The sequence below is a fragment of the Talpa europaea genome, assembly GCF_964194135.1.
Source record: "Talpa europaea genome assembly, chromosome: 1".
Taxonomy (NCBI): domain Eukaryota; kingdom Metazoa; phylum Chordata; class Mammalia; order Eulipotyphla; family Talpidae; genus Talpa; species Talpa europaea.
The window spans coordinates 129,483,041-129,501,660 of NC_140073.1; the positions used below are offsets into that span (position 1 = coordinate 129,483,041).

Here is an 18,620-nt window from a genome sequence, read left to right on the forward strand (position 1 = left end):
TTACTAAGGAGTTGAGATCCTACAAGAATTTTAAAAGTAAAATAATGCTGTATCTAAGAAAATTTGAACACTCAATGTATAAAGTAAAATGTACAATAAAATGAAGACTACAGTTCTGAAATTTCACTATTTTGCAAAATAATTAGCTAAAGTTATTAGATTTGGATGACAGTTCTTTTCTGTATTTAAAAATAAGACATAGGGCCTCTCCGGTGGTGCAGTGGTTGAGTGCTGGGTTTGCGAAGCTGCCCACAGCCTCTGCAGCGACGGTTCGATCCCCTGCTGCTCCCCAGCCACCAGAGGAGGGTCCCTCATGGCGCGCAGACCTCTCCTGCTGCCTGCTGCTCTCCTCAGCAGTGTACTTGGGTCCTTCTGCCTGCTCTGCTCCCTGCTCTGGCTCTGGTGAATTATCTCACCCTCCCCCGCTTCTGACTGTACCCAGTGCTTGTATGAATAAATAAATAAATCTTTAATAAAATAAAAATAAGACATAGGGAATTTTTAAAAAGCATTTTAACATTACAAAATACTCCAAAGAAGAAAATTTTACCACCTACCATGAACATCAAAATAGACTTGATTTTTAAAAAATAAGACTACTTAAGAACTGGAATATGATGGTGTTGCACTAAGACTGAGAATTTCATCAATGGAGAGCTTTAAATGTAAAGGATCTACCCCCAAAATGACAGCACTGTCAACTGTAGCATTTTCTGGAGTTTTAATTAATCTGCTTTTTTACTAAATGACTTTCATGAATGGAATCTGTAATGCATCTTCTTATAGCACAAACAGACCTGGGTCTTCTGTAAATTACTCTACCCTGTATTTCAAATGTGCTTATTAGTATAGGACAATTACACTTGAGAAGGGAATACAATAAAAAATTAATCACAATATAAATTGTATCACCAGTTTTAGGCTGTACATTTCCTACTTGTAACTCCTCAAAGTTATACATTTTTAATAGGACATATTTTAATTATTAAATAAAAGTTATATATCACTGATGGTCAATCTGTTTAACCTAAATCATTTTACATGAATGCCAGAACTTCCTAGAACTCAAATAATACACTCCTGGTCATGTATTAAACTAAACTCCAAGAAAAACTTCTACATAGTTTAAAAAAATAACCAAAGTTAGTTGCCACTACAGGCCTACTGCCCCAAACAAGATAGCTGAAAACACTACTAACTAGCTCCTTCATTGTGGGAGAAATAATGAGCACATTTTTTTTAAGGAATTATTTCCATTGATTTTTTTTTTTTAAAGATTTATTTATTTATCTATACATGCACTGGGTACAGTCAGAGGTGCAGGAGGGTGAGAGAATTCACCAAAGCCAGAGAGGGGAGCAGAGCAGGCAAAAGGACCTAAGTACACTGCTGAGGGGAGCAGCGGGTGGCAGGAGAGGTCTGCGCGCCATGTAGGACCCTCCTCTGGTGGACGGGGAGCAGCCAGGGATCAAACCGGTGCTGCAGAAGCTGTGGGCAGCTTTGCAACCCAGCATTCAACCACTGCGCCACCAGGGAGGCCTGATATGATTTTTTTTTATGGGCATTCAAGCAGAAACTACAAGGTCAGAGGTAAAGTGAGATCAGATTAATTTTTTTATATTCATTGCCCTTAACAGTTTTTATCAAATACTTCTTATTCAACTGCCAGGCATACCACAAATCAAATTAGATAGGGCCTTCACCCTCTACAAATTTATATATAGACAATAATTCCATCAGCTGACCTTCATATGAGCCACAATTACATATCTATATTTTAAATAATACATATGTATGATGCAATAAACAAATATAAAGAATACAGAATTATAAACATTTAGATATTCGTTCTTAAGGATGAAGAAATAAGAGAAGCATTATTTTTCCTTTGGCAATTTGTTAAAAGTTGTTTCAGGTTTCACTCTGTGTGAGTAAGCAAGCCCATGAGTGCACGCGCGCACGCACACACACACACGCACACACACACACACACACACACACACACCCCTATATATGAGTATTTAATTTTATGCAGCGGAGGAGCGAAATGTATAGGGGGCCTGTTAGAGATTTGTGCGGGCCCAGCCAGTGTTTTACATTTTGTCCTGTCCAGCTCTAATGAGGGTTGACACGTAGTTAAAAGCAATTTTGGGTAGCTTTTTCAGCTCTTTCGAGAGCCACAGAATTTTTTTTTTAAAGCAGACTGTTTGTTAAAAGTTTGCTCCAAGGCCTGAAATTTCTAAATATGCACCTTTTTTTCAAAATTGCCCTTATAAAGGAAAAACTACCGAGAGCTCCCCAAACATGAGAGTTTAATTAAAGAAGGAAAAGTGTGTGTTTGTCGGGGGGAGCAGGGTAGAGGTTTAGAGCCAAAGAAAAAAAACCAGAAAGCAAGACAAGCAAGAGATCATTTAAATATTTTCAGTAGGGAGAATGTAAAACTTTCAGACCGTGAAAATCTTTCAGGTTCAGACAACAAGTCTTTCAACCACCCTTTTTTTTTTTTTAAGATTTATTTATTTATACAAGCACTGGGGTACAGGCCAGAGGTGCAGGAGGGTGAGAGAATTCACCAGAGACAGAGCAGGGAGCAGAACAGGCAGAAGCACTGAAATACACTGCTGAGGGGAGCAGTGGGCAAGACAGGAGAGGTCTGCCACACCATGTGGGTTTCTCTCTGGCCAGCCAGGAATCGAACCCATGCTGCAGAGGCTGCGGACAGCTTTACAGCACTGAGCTCAAACTGCTGCTCAACCCACTGCACCACTGGGGAGGCCCTCTTTTTTTTTTTTTTTAAAAAAATCAAAAGGTGTGTTTTTCTGAATTCTTTTCCAAGGTAATGACTGAGCTTACTAATTGTTTATTTGAAATCATAGTATTTTCAGGTATTTATAGGGCTAGGATTTCAATTAAGTTCAGCAAAACAAAAATAATTCTGAATTAAAACAGCAAATTAAAATTTTAGAAAAGACATACTAAAAATTTAAAAGGCTGGGAAACCCACAGATTCAAAATCTTAAGAGACACTTTAACCAAATGCAACATGCAGATTTGTATGTCTTCTGATGTGAATAACAAACACTAAAAAAAATTATAAAATAATTAGGAAAATGTTAACCATGACTGGATATTTCATATTAAGTAACTATTATTCTTTTAAGGTGTTAAGCTGGTATTATGGTTATGGTTTTACTGTAACTTTATCTTTAAGAGATCTCTAACAATATATTGCAAATAAAATCCAAGGCCTAATATGTGCTTTAAACTAATTCACTAGGGGAGAGATAAGAAGTGGGTTAAAACCAAACTGACCAAGTAGCAGACCTCTCCTGTCTCACCCACTACTCCCCTTAGCAGTGTATTTCAGTAAATCTACCTGTTCTGCTCCCCACTCTGTCTCTGGTGAATCCTTTCACTCCCTGAACCTCTGGCCTACACCCCAGTTCTTCTACACAAAAATAAACAATCTTAAAAAAAAAAAAAAACCTGACCAAGAATTACTAACTTTGACCCAGATGATGAGTACACATATGTATAATACACTAGTCTTCCTATTTTGCATATGCTGCATGTTTCCATAATAAAATTCTTCAGAGAATTAATTTAGTAATAGAGCACTTTAGATACAGAATAATTTAAATTGAAAGTGTATTCATTTCTAACGATGAAATTTATCTTAAAAGTAGTTTCTGTGTAAAGTTCTTTCTTTCCAAGGCATGTTGTAAAGAGTTAATCCACTAGAAAAGACATAATAAATATTAATCTTATTCTATTTATTTTTTATCAGTTTCTAGTTCATAGTCTAAAATTATCTCCCCACATGCAATGCCTCCAAACAGATAAGGTCCAGATAGACACTGACAAAATATCTCTGAGTGTTGATCAGAAGAATTTGGATCCTAGCAATACTATACATAAGTACCTTTTGAATCTCTTCTGATTCTACAAGTTATTACTGGAGTCTTTTGCCACACTAAGCACAGCTAAAATATCACTAAGGAATGACCTGGAAATGGTGATAGCTGATCAAGGAGTTAAGTTACATTTCATTTCTGATAAAAATTGCTAACTAATAAATGGAAATGAATTTCACCATGGTACAAGAGAAAAAAAAATTCTTCCTGAATAAAGGTTAATCAACAAACATTTAACGAATTCATGTAGATTTCCCATTGTGCTATATAGCACTCTGTATAAGGGAACTAAATAGTTCCCAGTTCATGAATTCACACTTAATTATTGAGGACAGTCAAATGAAAGGTTTAGGAATGCTTTTAGTTTTTCAAGATAATAAATAATATCTTCCAGTTCATTTGTTTATTCTTTCAACATCAATCAATGCCTACCACAAGTGCCATCCTAGTATTCTGAAGAAAACGGTCCTCTGAGAGCTGAAGAATTTCACAAATCTTCTAAAATTTCAAAAATCAAAGCCAACAATAGACCTATTTTTAAAATGGAGACAATGGACAGAAGTGGCAAATAAACAGGTTTTTTCAATGAGCTAAAGCAGGATTTTCTAAAAGTTTAACCCATCTTTGCCATCTTGTCATTTACTTCCAAAAGTTGACAAAAGGAAATTCTTAAGCTTTTTTCAGAAAAAAAAAAAAAAATAAACAATGTAGTAATAAATTAGCAACAATTTTGTAAACAAAATGTTGTGTATTTCTATTTGTGTATTTCTATTTCCTTAACCTCAGAATTTAGTATTTCTGAGCTCAGAGTCAAAAATCAATTAATAATCAGCACACTAAACTATTCACTTATAATTAAATGACCAAAAGTATGTTCCATGACAACAGGATTTTTTCTTTTCATTTCATTATCCCCAGAACCTAGAATAGTGACTGGCACGTGATTAAGCATTTAATACTGATAATAATACTTTGAAGAAGAAAATTACTAAGGAATATACTTTATCTTTATCAAGAATAGCTTTGCCCTTCTAAGCAAGATTTGTACATTGGAATTACTCAACCTACAAAAGGATTTCTCTTTTTTTTTTTTATAAGATGTATTTTTTTATGCATACAAGAGCTGGGGTTTAGGCCCCAGAGGTGCAGGGAGGTGAGAGGATTCACCAGAGACAGGGCAAGGAACAGAACAGGCAGCCTACTGAAATACACTGTTGAGGGGAGCAGTGGGCGAGACAGGAGAGGTCTGCAGTGCCATGTGGGGTCAGCTCCCTGGCTGGGATCGAACTCATGTTGCAATGACTGCCCATAGCTTCATAGTGCTGAGACTTAACCCTTTGCACCACCAGGGAAGCCCTACAATAGGATCTCTTCAGTTTCAAGTGCTGTCTTCAACAGAACAATTAAGTAAGATTTGTTTGTTTTTAATGAAGTTTGTCTAAGTTCCCTGGAAAAGGTATCTCTGTATATTTCACCATGAAAATGAAATGTATAATTTATCATTATTGAATATATAATAATTATCAAATAGATACAATCATTAAGCATCAAGTAAGCCCCCAATCCAAAAAGTTCTGTCTTTTAGGGTTTATAGCAACAAGTAAAGAGCTAGCATTAACTAAGAATTGGCTCCTACTCCACTCCACCTGTAAATTCCCAATGATCAGTTCTATAATAGGACAGTCCTAGGACCATATCTCTGGAAGGTCACCCTCCACTCACACCTGAGCACCTGGGAAGTTACTGCCCATCTCTGCCTCAATTTCCTCTTCTGTGAAATGGGACAAATGTAACTTTCTTCAAAGAGCTGTTTTGTGAGAATTAAATCAGTCAGTGTATGCAAATCTATCAGAATAGTGCCTGATATACTGCTCAATTAATGTTACTAAAAACTTTAAAACGCTTAAGAAATCCCTGGGTTTATATATCACAGGGGTCACTAATGGCTTATTCTTTTTTTAATCTTAAACTGAAAAAACAACAAATGTATCATGTAAAAGTTTTCATGCCTACAGACAAACTAAGGACAAAGTAAACTGCTTATCAAAATTGAGGAATAAGAAAAAAATAACTCCTCAATTATTCAGAGAAGTTCTAGAAGAAATACAGTATGATACTTACATATTTTTTTCTGACTAGAAAAAAGAAGAAAATCCTACACCAAATTCTACCAACCAATATAGGGACATTTTAATTTATTTCCTTTGTCTTTTTTCTATGCATATACTTGTAATTTTATGATTGAGACTGTGTTTGGCACACTACTTGATTCATATAACAGTCTACTAAAGGATTTTTCTGTGTCACTTTTTAAGATATCATTTTAAATGGCTGTATGAACTTATTATTCCAACAGAAATATGAAAAATGGTGATTACTATACCTCCTCTTGAATCAATAATTTTTATGTACTCATGAATCCAAAAATAGCCAGAAAAATATTTTCTTATTCATTGTTCAGCATATTTGTTTTTAAAGAATGTTCTCTGATCAAAAATAAACTTTCAGGGCCTCCCCAGTGGCGCAGCAGTTGAGCGCTGGGCTGCGAAGCTGCCTGCAGCCTCTGCAGCACCAGTTCGATCCCCGGCCGCGGGCGAGGGTCCCACATGGCGCGCAGACCTCTCCTGCCTTGCCCGCTGCTCCCCTCAGCAGTGTATTTCAGCCATTCTGTCTGTTCTGTTCCCCATTCTGACTCTGGTGAATTCTCTCACCCTCCCGTGCTTCTGACTGTACCCAGTGCTTGCATAAATAAATAAATAAATAAATCTTTAAATAAATAAATAAACTTCAGAAAACAGAGGAGAGCTAAGATGCCTACTTGAAAATTAAGTCAAATGTGCAGTGAGAAATCACATTGCCATCACTACTGCCTCCCCCAAGTCCACTGTCCACCTTGATGAGTATGTACTTGGTGCTACCTTGGCAAATAATCATTGGGATAGATGAAGGACTCCCAACAATGTAAAGAGTTTTAAGGCTATTGCCAAAAGTCTAACGGGGTAGAACTGAAAGGATAAAAAAGAAAGAAGAATAAAGGGAGTGATGTATTTAAGTATATGTGTGTATTGATGGGGGGGGAGGGGAAGGGTGGCATTTTCAATGTGTAGCGGTTCCCTAGGTAAACACTCCTTTCCAAAAGATTAGAAAACTATTGATTCAGAGGCATGGATGCATAGTCCACCACATAATGTAAACCTTGCTTGCAGTCTGTTAGATCTTAAGCTACTTATGCTCAGAAAAGCAAAGAACCTGCCATTTTTCTGCTTTTTCATATGCAAACCAGGAGGTCAGATGAATCCCGTGTCTCAGTCCTTTAAAATCACCAAGAGTTAGTTAATGGTAGGGAAAATGGAGGGTCTGGGTCAGTTAGAAGCATAGTGCCCATGATTTGTAGGAGTTCTTGTACCCTTATCCTTTCTTAGGTCCCAATATCTGGTTTCAAATAAAGAAGGCTACAATTAAAATGGGGTAGGGGGAGGATTTTGGAAATCTTTGAACTCCATTTTAGAGGAATTTTACCATCCTTTACAAATAAATATTCTTTATTAATTAAATACTTCAGCTCACCTAGAGGAAATACCCTCTCAGGAAAAAAGAAATTCCCTAAACCCACACTCACAAGAGCATGGGTCCACTACCTTGTCACTGGGACTTGAGTACCACTTCCAAAATAATAACAATTGCTAAAGTATGTTCTCTTTTTTCAGACAACCTAAACACTATTTCAATTCAATTACTACTAAAATTCTTTTCTGGTCATATCAAAAAGAAAAATCAAGTTTAAGATCCTCCATTTTTAAAAGAGCCTTAAGCAGCCAGCTCTCCTTGCAGTTTAGTTCTGCCCAACTTTTCTAACATATGACAAAGAGGTTCAGGGGCACTTAATTTCTCTGCTGCAAATGGATTTGCTAGGAGGTTACCCAAAAACTTCGGTCTTGGGGGAATTACTTAAACATTGAACAAACAAAGCCTAAACAAAATTGAAAACTACACACATAAAACCTCAGGCATCAACTATGCACTCATATTTTGTTCTACCTTCTTTTTTACCTCTCTCTTGCTCTGCTGTTTGTCCAGTATGTGAATGACCTGTCTTAGCATGCATTCTGTTTGGTCTGTAACAAACATGCAGCAAATTGCAAACGTTTGATGCTCTGATCTAATACATTAATTTCAAAATAAACAATTCCAAGTTTTTCCATTTACTCAAAACAGAGATCAGCAGCCTAATTTAAAACAAAGTAAACAAACTGTGATTCTTTTTCCTCTGTGAGATTATAGTACAGGACCAAGTGATAACACCTTTGCTTACCTACAAAATAAGTATATCTGTAATCTACAGCACCTTCAGAATGTTGATTCAACTTCTCAAAAGTGTAACACTTGATATTTTTTTAACCAAGGTTTTCAAAAGCTTTGGAAAAGCAAATATTTTGCTTTCAACTTGTCCTGTTTAATCCTCCTTAATATGAAGACCATATTTGTTGCTAGTGTATCTCACCTTGGTGAGGAGAACTCTCAGTCCACATCACTGAATGGAACAATGTGGCTCCCTAGTGCAAATTTCCTGAGAGCCCCTATCCTGAGCATGTGCCAAGAATCAAATCTTGGCCACTTAGTGCTCTGTGCTCCACACGTGAGCTCACGGCGTGTTGAGCAGCCATGCTAACTGAGATGGATAGCCCTGTCAAACAGGAAGCTGGCACACCAGGATGCAAGCAGTGGGATACAATGACCTTTACATTCGGAGAAAAATATCCTTAAAATGGCATGAAAAGTTTATAGGGGGGAAGTATGGGGGATTCTTTTATTTCATTTAGGCACATAGCATGAAATAAAAGCAATGGTGCCCAGTATGCAATTTGCTCGGGATCAAATCTTGAATCCCTCACACAAGAAAGAAAGTCATTGGAGAAAGGAAATGAATCATCCTTTATCACGCTACTTTGAAAGCAGGGGACTCTATGATTCAGCTGGATTACTACACCCGACAAGCCAAGAGCTTGGGAGTCCAGGCTGCATTTGAACTCCTAATAATTCATGGGGTATTACCTGCCTTGGAAAACATCCTTACCCGCTTCAGCCCCCACTCACCCCTACGTTCAGAGAATAGCTTTCTTGGTGGAACTACGATATACTTTAAATATTTAATTGAAGCTTTTAAAAAAAAATCATCTACTGACAGAATCAGGGTTAAGAACTAAAGAATTTAAATCCCATGTCATTGGTTACCATATTTGTAACTTTATAGACACTGCTCAACCTCTCATTGTTTCCTTATCTGTATAAAGAGAGGCTCTAACTCATAGTTCTTAGGAATTAAATGAATAGGAATGTTAAGTAAAGATACAGGTATATAGGAAATTAAAATATAAAACAAGATCTGGAAGTCACATATGCTCTTTTAGTTGTGACATTATCATAAATGGTACAACTCAATCATTTCAACTGAAAACAAAGAAAATCATTCCACTAGGTCCAAATTTTTTCTTTCCATTCTTCAAGGTTTGGAGAGTATTTTTGTTTTTATTCTTTGGCATGAAAGAACAATGGGTTATGTTTCACAATGAAGCAACTCACTAGCAATGGGCTCCCCCCAGTGCCATACAGAACATACTGAAAAAATGAGACAGTTTTAATATTTAATTAAATAGGTGAAAGGAACTGGTCACAAGGACACTGGGATTTTTTTTTAATTAATGAATTACATCAAAACCACAGAGCAGTTTTCAAAGATATCAAGCTATGATAAAATACTACCATTTTCTGTTTAATTAAAATCTGATCATAAATTTCAGATGCCACAAATCTGAAGCAATAAGTAAATTTAGAAAAGAGCAAGTTTATAAATAATATATTAAAATTTGGATCGTTTAGAAGTCAAGCATTTCAGTACCAGCTCTGAGAACACCAAATTGGGGACTTAGAGAAAATAACAGAGTTATGCATGCAGAAAAGTAAATAAGTAAATAAAACCTCTGATGGTCACTTTGAAATGCAAGTTGATTCTGGTGGCTCTAGAGGTTCAGGTCAAATGCTTCCCAAAGAAACCAGAAACAAGATTGCAGAAAACACTCCTCTATTCATTATGGTCTGGGGCCTGGCCCTTCTCCTCCAACCCTTGTTTGGAAAATGATGTCAGTGAACACATTCTTCCTCATATCATGACACAGAAGGGGCATGGGGGAGGGAGACACGTTACTACCTTGAGCCTGAGCAGCCGAGCTGTGGGAGTACCCGAGGGCCAGCAGCGCGGTCTCCACCAGCTGGCTAAAAAGCACATCTTTTCGAACCAGGACAAACTCAGCATGCTCTTCTCTGTTGTCGTATTCAAGAGAGCCATCCAACTGCTCCACCACACAGAAGACAGGAATCATCAAACCTGAAGGGACAAAATTCAAGAGCAAAACACAAACATTACAAAGCAAATCTCAGTCACCATGATGAGAAGGGAAGAGACAGTTATAAAAGTCACTCATCTGTGATCAACAGCAGTTTAGATTAAACAAGCCTCTTAGTAGATGGGTGAGGTGGGCCCTCCCCCAACCCCTCCATTATTTGCATCAGACTGCAGCAGAATGGCCTGGGGCATTGGCAGCAGCACTCAGGTTCCAGTTCTTAAAAAGTGAAGCTCAACTAAGAGAACTCAAATTCATGGCCAGTACCCAGGTGAAGTCAAGGTGACCTTATATAGAGCCTAGAATTCTTCCTGTCAATGTCTTTATCAATAACAATTATCAGCCCTGCTATATTTTGATCAGATCTGTGTTTGTCTGGAAATGTATTTTAGTCTATAGTTGTACAATGCACATAGGCATATTTGACTTCAGGGCCTAAGGTATTATGTGAGTATATACAAGAAAGTCAACAGGAATTTAAAACAAGTCCCTCTTGCATCTTTTCTTTTTCTAAGACTTGGCAAATAAGTCATCAATTATTCTGAAAATATCCTGTTCATTAAAGTCATAACTGACAATTAACTTATATCAAAACATACATCCAAATACAAAAGTTTGTCCTTTTTAAATTATTACATTATACATTAGCACCAGTTACCACTGGAAAGGGAATATCTCTTCTTGTGTTTTCAGAGGAAAGAAGTAAACTACCCTAAAGAATAAAGCAAATTAGTCTAGTTGAAAATCTGTTGAAATCTGTTGTCACTGAAATATTTCTCTGCTTTGTATCAAAGTGTGAAAAGCTAAAAAATGTTTAATTTGCCAAAGGATTTTTATAAACTGTTTTTTATTTTTAAAAAAAGTCATACAGGCATTTAAATCTAAACATAGGCAAGGCATAAGAAGATCAAAGTTTTACCAACATACAAGTAATAAACATGGACTCTACCCTACATAATCCACACAAATTAGTATATTATGAAATAATATGGATCCATCTGGTTATTCTCTTTGTACAAGAAAAATCAAAAGTTATAAAGAAGGAGTGGACAGGCAGAGAAATTAGGGAAGTAGAGGGTTAGCTGGTCATTATGAAGCCACTTCACAATAAAAATAATATCATTGTATAAAATAACATATGGGAGTACAGCCTCTGACACAGAACTTCTATAAATCCTTCCCTGTTACTGGGACCCTAGAAGACTCCTGACTCACTCTGATTTAGAAAATAAAGGGTGGGAGCAGACACTGCAAACTACTGGGTTACAGATGTAGATTTTTGTTTTAAAGATAATACAATGGTGTAACTGGTTCCCATGTGCTAATTATTATTATTAAAGATAATAAGTATTGGGTGTAATTATTAAATATAATCATTATTAACAATAATAATACTCATTTAAGAATTGTTATCATTAAAGATCTTGGTAATTATTATTAAGCCTGCACAACAGTCTAACAAGTCACACCATACCATCCTGGAACCACAATTGACTCAGTGTTCACTCTTAAAGCAGCATTATTATCTATAGCAAATACACTATCCATGGTGTAGATTTATGGAAAATAGAAAATGGAAAATGGAGGGGGAGGGAGGAGAGATTGTTTCAGACAAAGAAAAGAATTTAGACTGGCCACATGGTGACTTATACAAATTTTTTTTATTGTGAACAATCTAGCATATCAAATGTTTATTTATCTATGCCCAGTTTATTTCCAAATACATGTGAGACATGTAATGAATAATATAAATCAGACTTCCTCCAAGTTATGTCTGTGGCCATTCACTTATGCAAGTTTTATTCTCTGAAAACCTACTGTGTGCCAGCTATCTTCGTGACTCGGGGGATATAAATGAGAACAAGTCCGATATATAGTTCCTCCCTCAATGCAGTTGAAGGTGTTGTAAAATCTGTCTAAGCAAGCATAATGGCATTTTATAGGACCCATTCATGAGAGTCCTTACCAGCAGAGAATAACCCCCATTTAGACCTTTTAACTCTTACATACTGGTATATGATCTTTGTCCAAGGAAGCAGGTTGGTTTCTCTTTCTAATGATTTAAGCGAACGCACACATAGAGCCATGCAGTCACTGGTGCCATAAGCTACTTCACCACTAATACCTGTGTGTACATAAGTTTGAATGCTGAAAATCCATGTGCAGTTCCTAATGTCAATATATGAGTGTCACACATCTAGGAATCACAGATAAGACCTTTAAATGAATCCAGTTGTTCCATAATCTATCATGCATCCATTACTTAGGAACTATAAACATTGTCTTAAGTCTATGGTCAACTGCAAAAACTTAAGACCCTATCAATTGTTTTAAATAATATTAATAGCTCATGTGTTACATATAAAATACAACACAAAAGCACAAGGGTCTGGGCCATGAAGAGGTTATATGTTTTGAAAGTGCAAATCACTAAAATATTTCCTAAACATTTTAGTTCAGTGATTGAAGGAAGCAATTATATGATATGTTAACAATAACTTCTTATAGATACAAAGCCCTCATACTTCACAGGAATCACCTACTTTGAAAAAAAGATATTTAAGGAAAAAAGACTTTGAGATTCTTTATAAAACAAAAGTAATCAGAAGTGTGTGATAACAGATTTGTCTGAAACACATATACATAAAATACCAAAGAATATCATACATTGTTTATATTTAACCCCTAGAAAATTTGATTTTACTAGAATTTAATTGACCAAAACAAACATGAATTTTTTACAACAAAATACTTGCTTTACAAAAGAAAAGGAAGAGGGCCTCCCCAGTGGTGCAGCGGTTGAGCACTGGGTTGCGAAGCTGCCTGCAGCCTCTGCAGCCGGTTCGATCCCCGGCTGCTCCCCGGCCACCGGAGGAGGGTCCCACATGGTGAGCAGACCTCTCCTGCCACCCGCTGCTCCCCTCAGCAGTGTACTTCAGTCCTTCTGCCTGCTCTGCTCCCCTCTCTGGCTCTGGTGAACTCTCTCACCCTCCCACGCTTCTGACTGTACCCAGTGCATGTATAAACCAAACAAACAAACAAATAATAAATAAATAAATAAGACATGCCTCTAGAAAAATTTAAAAAAAAAAAAAAGAAAAGGAAGAAATAAAAACAGTAGCAAACACTAGTAAAATGAGAAATTTAAATTAGAGAAAAAAGTACAATGTAAGTTCAGTAGGGAGAAAAAGAAAACGAAGGCACAATTTTGTAAAACCTTTAAAAACAGGAAATCCCTAAAGAAAACCATAAAGGGGTTAGTAGAAATATATATCAAAAATTTTTTTTAGTTAATTATCTATTTGGTCCCATCACTCTCTCCATACAAAAAGAAAGAAAAAAAAGAAAGAAAAAGTGAGACACTGGATGGAAAGATAAGGGGAGTGTCTGGAAATACTTCAAAAAATAAATTAAGAATGAAAAGATCAGTTCCAATAAAAAAAAAGTAAAGCTAAAGCAGGTTATCATAAAATATAGAAATGAATAAGAAGAAAAATAATCTTATTCTAGTTTTATATCCGATGTTTATTGCCATGATTTTGCCTTTTCCTGTAGCACAGACCCATTTCAGATGATCAAGAAAAGAACTTTGAACCTTTGAATTATAAGCCTCACTAAGCCTTTTATAATTGTGGGAGGTAAGCAGGTAGCTTAATCTAGCGGACAGGCCCACAGCCTTAGTCATTTGCTAAAAATTAAGAGATGTGCTGGCAATTGGTATAAATGGTGAATTTTGTTGTCACAGAGGCAAAATAAGTCTGGGACTCTCTCGCTAGAAAAATGCGTTTTCCCAACTGTCATTAAGTGATGATGCTCAAATTATAATTTTCGTTATGACATTATTTCTGAAGTGTGTATGGCTATGGAATTAATCTGCTTGTCACAACGACGGCCATGTGAGCCAGAGAGGAAGAATGAGGAGACAGTGAGATGTGGTAGTGACTCTGAGGCAGGCAACTTTTGGGTGATTTATTTGACCTCTCTGATACACAAATTCCTCCCAGCTGTAACGCAAATTATAATATCTACATCACTAGAGTTGTCTTGAGGATTAAACAATGTAATATATCTAAGTTGTCTAACAGCCCTCACACAATGAAACTTGTGTTTCTTTTTTCATAATCAATATTAATAACACTTTACAGAGCAAAAAATGAGATCAGTATTTTTTCAAGGTCTTTAATCAATACTCATGATACTTATAAAAACCATCTTTTTAAAGAAAAATGATACTGATAATGATTGAGCAGACTAATGAAGATGCAAACAAAAATGGCTTAAAATATGTGATGTGCCCCCGTAGCAAAAAGGTGAATATTCAAAGCACCTTTCTTCACATTCTAAAACTGCCTACTCCACTCTGTGGCCACTGGTCACAGGAGGAACTAAGCACCTGAAATGTGGCTAGTCCTAAATGAGATGTGCTGTCAGTATAAAATACACCCTCGATTGCAATGATTTAATACCAAAAGAGAAATAAAAACAAGAATGCCATGAATAATTTGTTTAAACTAAAAGCATGTAGAAATAATATTTTGGGTATAAGTTAAATAACCTATATAATTAAAATTAATTTCACCTATTTCTGTACTTTTTTAACAATTCACATAATTTTTATTAAAGCACATTATTATAATTGTTCTATCTTATTATTAATCTTGTTAATTAATAACTTGTTTATAAATGTTAGTTTATAAATTTAACTTTATCATAAGTATGGACATATAAGAAAAAACATAGTATAATGGATTGGTTTCTACTTAGGGTTCCAGGCATCTGCTTGGGAACTTGAAATACATCCCTTGTGGACAGGAACACTTAAGACTATACTTTCTTTTTTAATTTTTTAATTTTATATATTTTTACATCATTTTCCATTTTTGCACAATGTATGCATTTTCATCTTGATTGTAGTCCCCATACAATTCCCACCACTCTTGCTTTGATCCTACTCCCTTCTCCCCCTTGTCCCCCCACACCCATAGTGTGTCTCTCTGGTTCATAGCTGCTTGTTGATTTTGATTTTTACTTTATTATAATTAGTCTTTTTCCTAGTCCCTATTTAGGTTTTCTAAATTCCTGCTATAAGTGAGACCATCCGGAATTTTTCTTTTTCTTTCTGGCTTATTTTACTGATACGCAATGGAATATTACTCAGCAATCAAAAAAGACAAAGTCATGTAATTTGCAGCAACATGGATGGAGCTGGAAGGGATCATGCTCAGGGACCTTTTTTTTTTTTTTTTGTAATGATGCTGCCAGGCAATTTTAAATTGCACACGTGGCCAGCATTACATTTCTATCAGACAGCGGCAGCTCTAAACAATCTGCCAAACACCAACACATACAATGGTTTTTCAAACACAATATAAATTCATCACAGACTGATAATGAGGACAATGGTGCCATTGTCTTGAGATGCCCCTCAGTTATCTTTCCTCTGTGTTCCAGGTCTTAGGAGACCTGTGGACAGATGTACTCTTGGTTAAATTCCAAAATTTAATGCGATATCTTCTCTGCATTGTCAAGCAAATTGTAGGCTGCTGTTTTATTCCTATCTAATTCCAACTTCTTTAAAAGAGTGAGACTTTATTTCTCTTCCCTCTGTTGTGAAGCTGCACTGGCATAAGGTGATGGGAGAATCAGGTATTCTGTGCTCTGGATGTCTATTCTCAACAACGAAGGTCCAGTGGCAGGGAGTCTAGATGACAGAACCCCACTGCATACAGGACAGCTGGGATGCAAAAAAATTCCCATTTGGATATTGCCTCCTAGCTCATCCTGTACCACACATACATGTTTTTTTCTCCCCACATTTACCCTGTGAGAGGGTTATTATTATTCTCATGTAATAAACGAGGAAGTGAAACTGGAAAAATAAGTAACATGCCCAAAGAAACCTCACAAGTCAAAAATGGAGCAATTCGGTAGCCAACTCTAAATACCAACCTTTCTTGGAGGTCGAAAGTCATATTCAAAAACCCACACCCCCAGAAATATAAAGGTGTGGCCTTTCAGCGCAGAACCTCTACCACTTGCTATGTCCAGTGGTGATCTGCATTGCTTGTAAGTGAATTCTCTCTTTAGCAGGTTACCACACATCAGGCACTGTGCTTGGCACAGAGGAACCAAGAATATCCCTGCCCTTGATCATACACAAAGCAAATTTTGAATAAATCATTCACACCCTTAAGTAGTTGAGTGTGGGCTTCAGCCTCCTCCCCAATCCCTCTGTCTTCTTGATCCACCTTCATTTTTGGACCTGCCTCTTGGATGACAAGAGCAGCCTGAGAAAACAGGCCAGACTTTCTCTTCCTTCCAAAAGCCCATCTGTTTCCAGAAAGAAGACAGCGGCAGGGCCCACTCCCTTCCCTGAGGTTGCAGTATACTGCCTGAGATGGTCTCCGGTCCCAGGTCTAATTGAAGATTAAGAAGGTTTTAGGACAGAGCCTTTCATACCTGCTCCTTGGATAAAAAGGAGTAAAGCACCACACTCAGTCACTATTGCAATCAGTAAATCACAGCACCCCTGGAACATTGAAACAAAGTACCACATAAATAAAACATGGTCTTCCCAAGGACTGGGAGAGAAAGGAGTGAGGGGAGTGGCCACTATATTTTATTACAAATTTACAAGAAAACAAAACAATCATTTACTTGCTCTATAACTTCAGAGTCTCCTCTGCTTTCTCCTTGCCTCTTTCTCACACTCACTTGCATGTACACACACACACACACACACACACACACACACACACGAGGACAAGACAAGTAACTTGACTAGATTACCTCTAGCCCTTCTTGCCACCCTAAACAACTACGATAAATTTGAGTGCCCAGAATTGCAAACAGAAACAAAAAGAAAGAATAGGGCATCCCTCACCTCCTTCTCGAAGTCCCATGTGAAATTTCAAAAGGCATCAAGTGTGTCTTTCTTGGCCCTGCTGTCCTCTCTGGGGCACCCAACCTCCTGAGCCAAGTAGCCAGAGGCTCTGCATTCCACCATTCCACTCTGGCCTCCCACTCCCCCAGGGGCTGAGCTAAAAGATTCCAAAGAGATTAATAGATAAAAAGAGGCTACACTTTGCTATTTGAATGGTTTAGGAGTACCTTAATCTCTTTAAATATATTTTCAATGTAAAAGAAAAATTTGTATCCCACATTAACTTCTGCTGGAAAGAACTTCAGGTAGTACAATAAAGAAAGATGTTTTACCAATCTTGGGGTGGGAGTGACAGCATAAACATTTGGGGGCTAGGGAGCCACACACAGGTGGCTCAGAGATCCTCTAGGCTCCCTGAAAATGCTGTTTTTCAAAGTTCTTCCTTGTTTTTGCTTGTGAACTACAGCTTCTCAGAGATTAATTCATTTTGTTGTTGTTGGTTTTGTTTTTATTCATACTGAAGAAGCAGGAGTTGAGAGAGAGATGAGACAGCTTCAAGTCTGAGGACATTCACAGATAGAGGGCTCCAATTAATCCAACAATTATAGGGAAGGCAAAATTTGCTTAAAAATTATTCTAAGGAGAAACTGAGTCATGTATGCAAAAATTCAATTTCATGTTGATCCATGACCTAGTTGTTGGTAACTCAGGATTAAATATCCAAAGTAAGTTTTAACAATAATGCTCCTTGATACATCTACCTCTCAGGGAGGAAGGAGGGGGAGAGTATCAAAAATATTTTATTCTTAGAATTCCCTCTAGTAAAACCAGACATAACTTTGCAGCCCCTGAAAGATAAAAGTAGACCAGGATAGGCACAGACAAAGGGGTGAACACTGATTCTCACTATTACCCTTAAGGCTCAAATGGGGCTTAGCGGTAGGGGAGGGAGGTGGGTTCTGGTCTCCCGGCTCTGTTTCCAGTCCTGTTCCCACACCAAAAGATCACAATTCAACCTGAAGTCAGGTCTGAAGAGTAAAAGATAAGCTCCAGGTTTATCAATACTCTTCAACCACAGAAATGTGGTGACATGATCAAGCTGCACTGAGAGTTTGTAAAGCAGGATTTCATAGGCATGCACAGGAGGCACAATGTAGCTACTCATCTCAACAAAAAAGCCTGAGCTATACATCTCTACAACTGGGAGCCTGACCACAACAAACCTGACCCAAAGAACTAAATTCCTGATGCCAGGAAAGTCCAGTAGAGTAGATACATCTTCATTCTCCCAATCTCCTTCCTACCCAAACAGTAGACCCAAAATAAATGTTGGTTCAGTTTAACCAAGTGCTCACTGCAGTTAGACATTAATGACCACCATTAACAAGCAGTGTCAGTTCTGGTTGTCTTTGTTTTTGTTTTTTT

At 37.1% G+C, this 18,620-nt stretch overlaps 1 protein-coding gene across 2 annotated transcripts in view; it reads right to left on the minus strand.

The window, feature by feature from the left end:
* SATB2 (SATB homeobox 2) overlaps positions 1 to 18,620 on the minus strand; it is a gene marked incomplete at its 5' end in the record, with an annotated part of 173,457 nt that overhangs the window by 141,312 nt on the left and 13,525 nt on the right. For both annotated transcript variants that reach the window (XM_084252893.1, XM_084252892.1), the window contains one exon: positions 10,120 to 10,296. In XM_084252893.1, the coding sequence (XP_084109019.1) occupies positions 10,120 to 10,296 (177 nt within the window). The remainder of the gene's footprint in view (positions 1 to 10,119; positions 10,297 to 18,620) is intronic.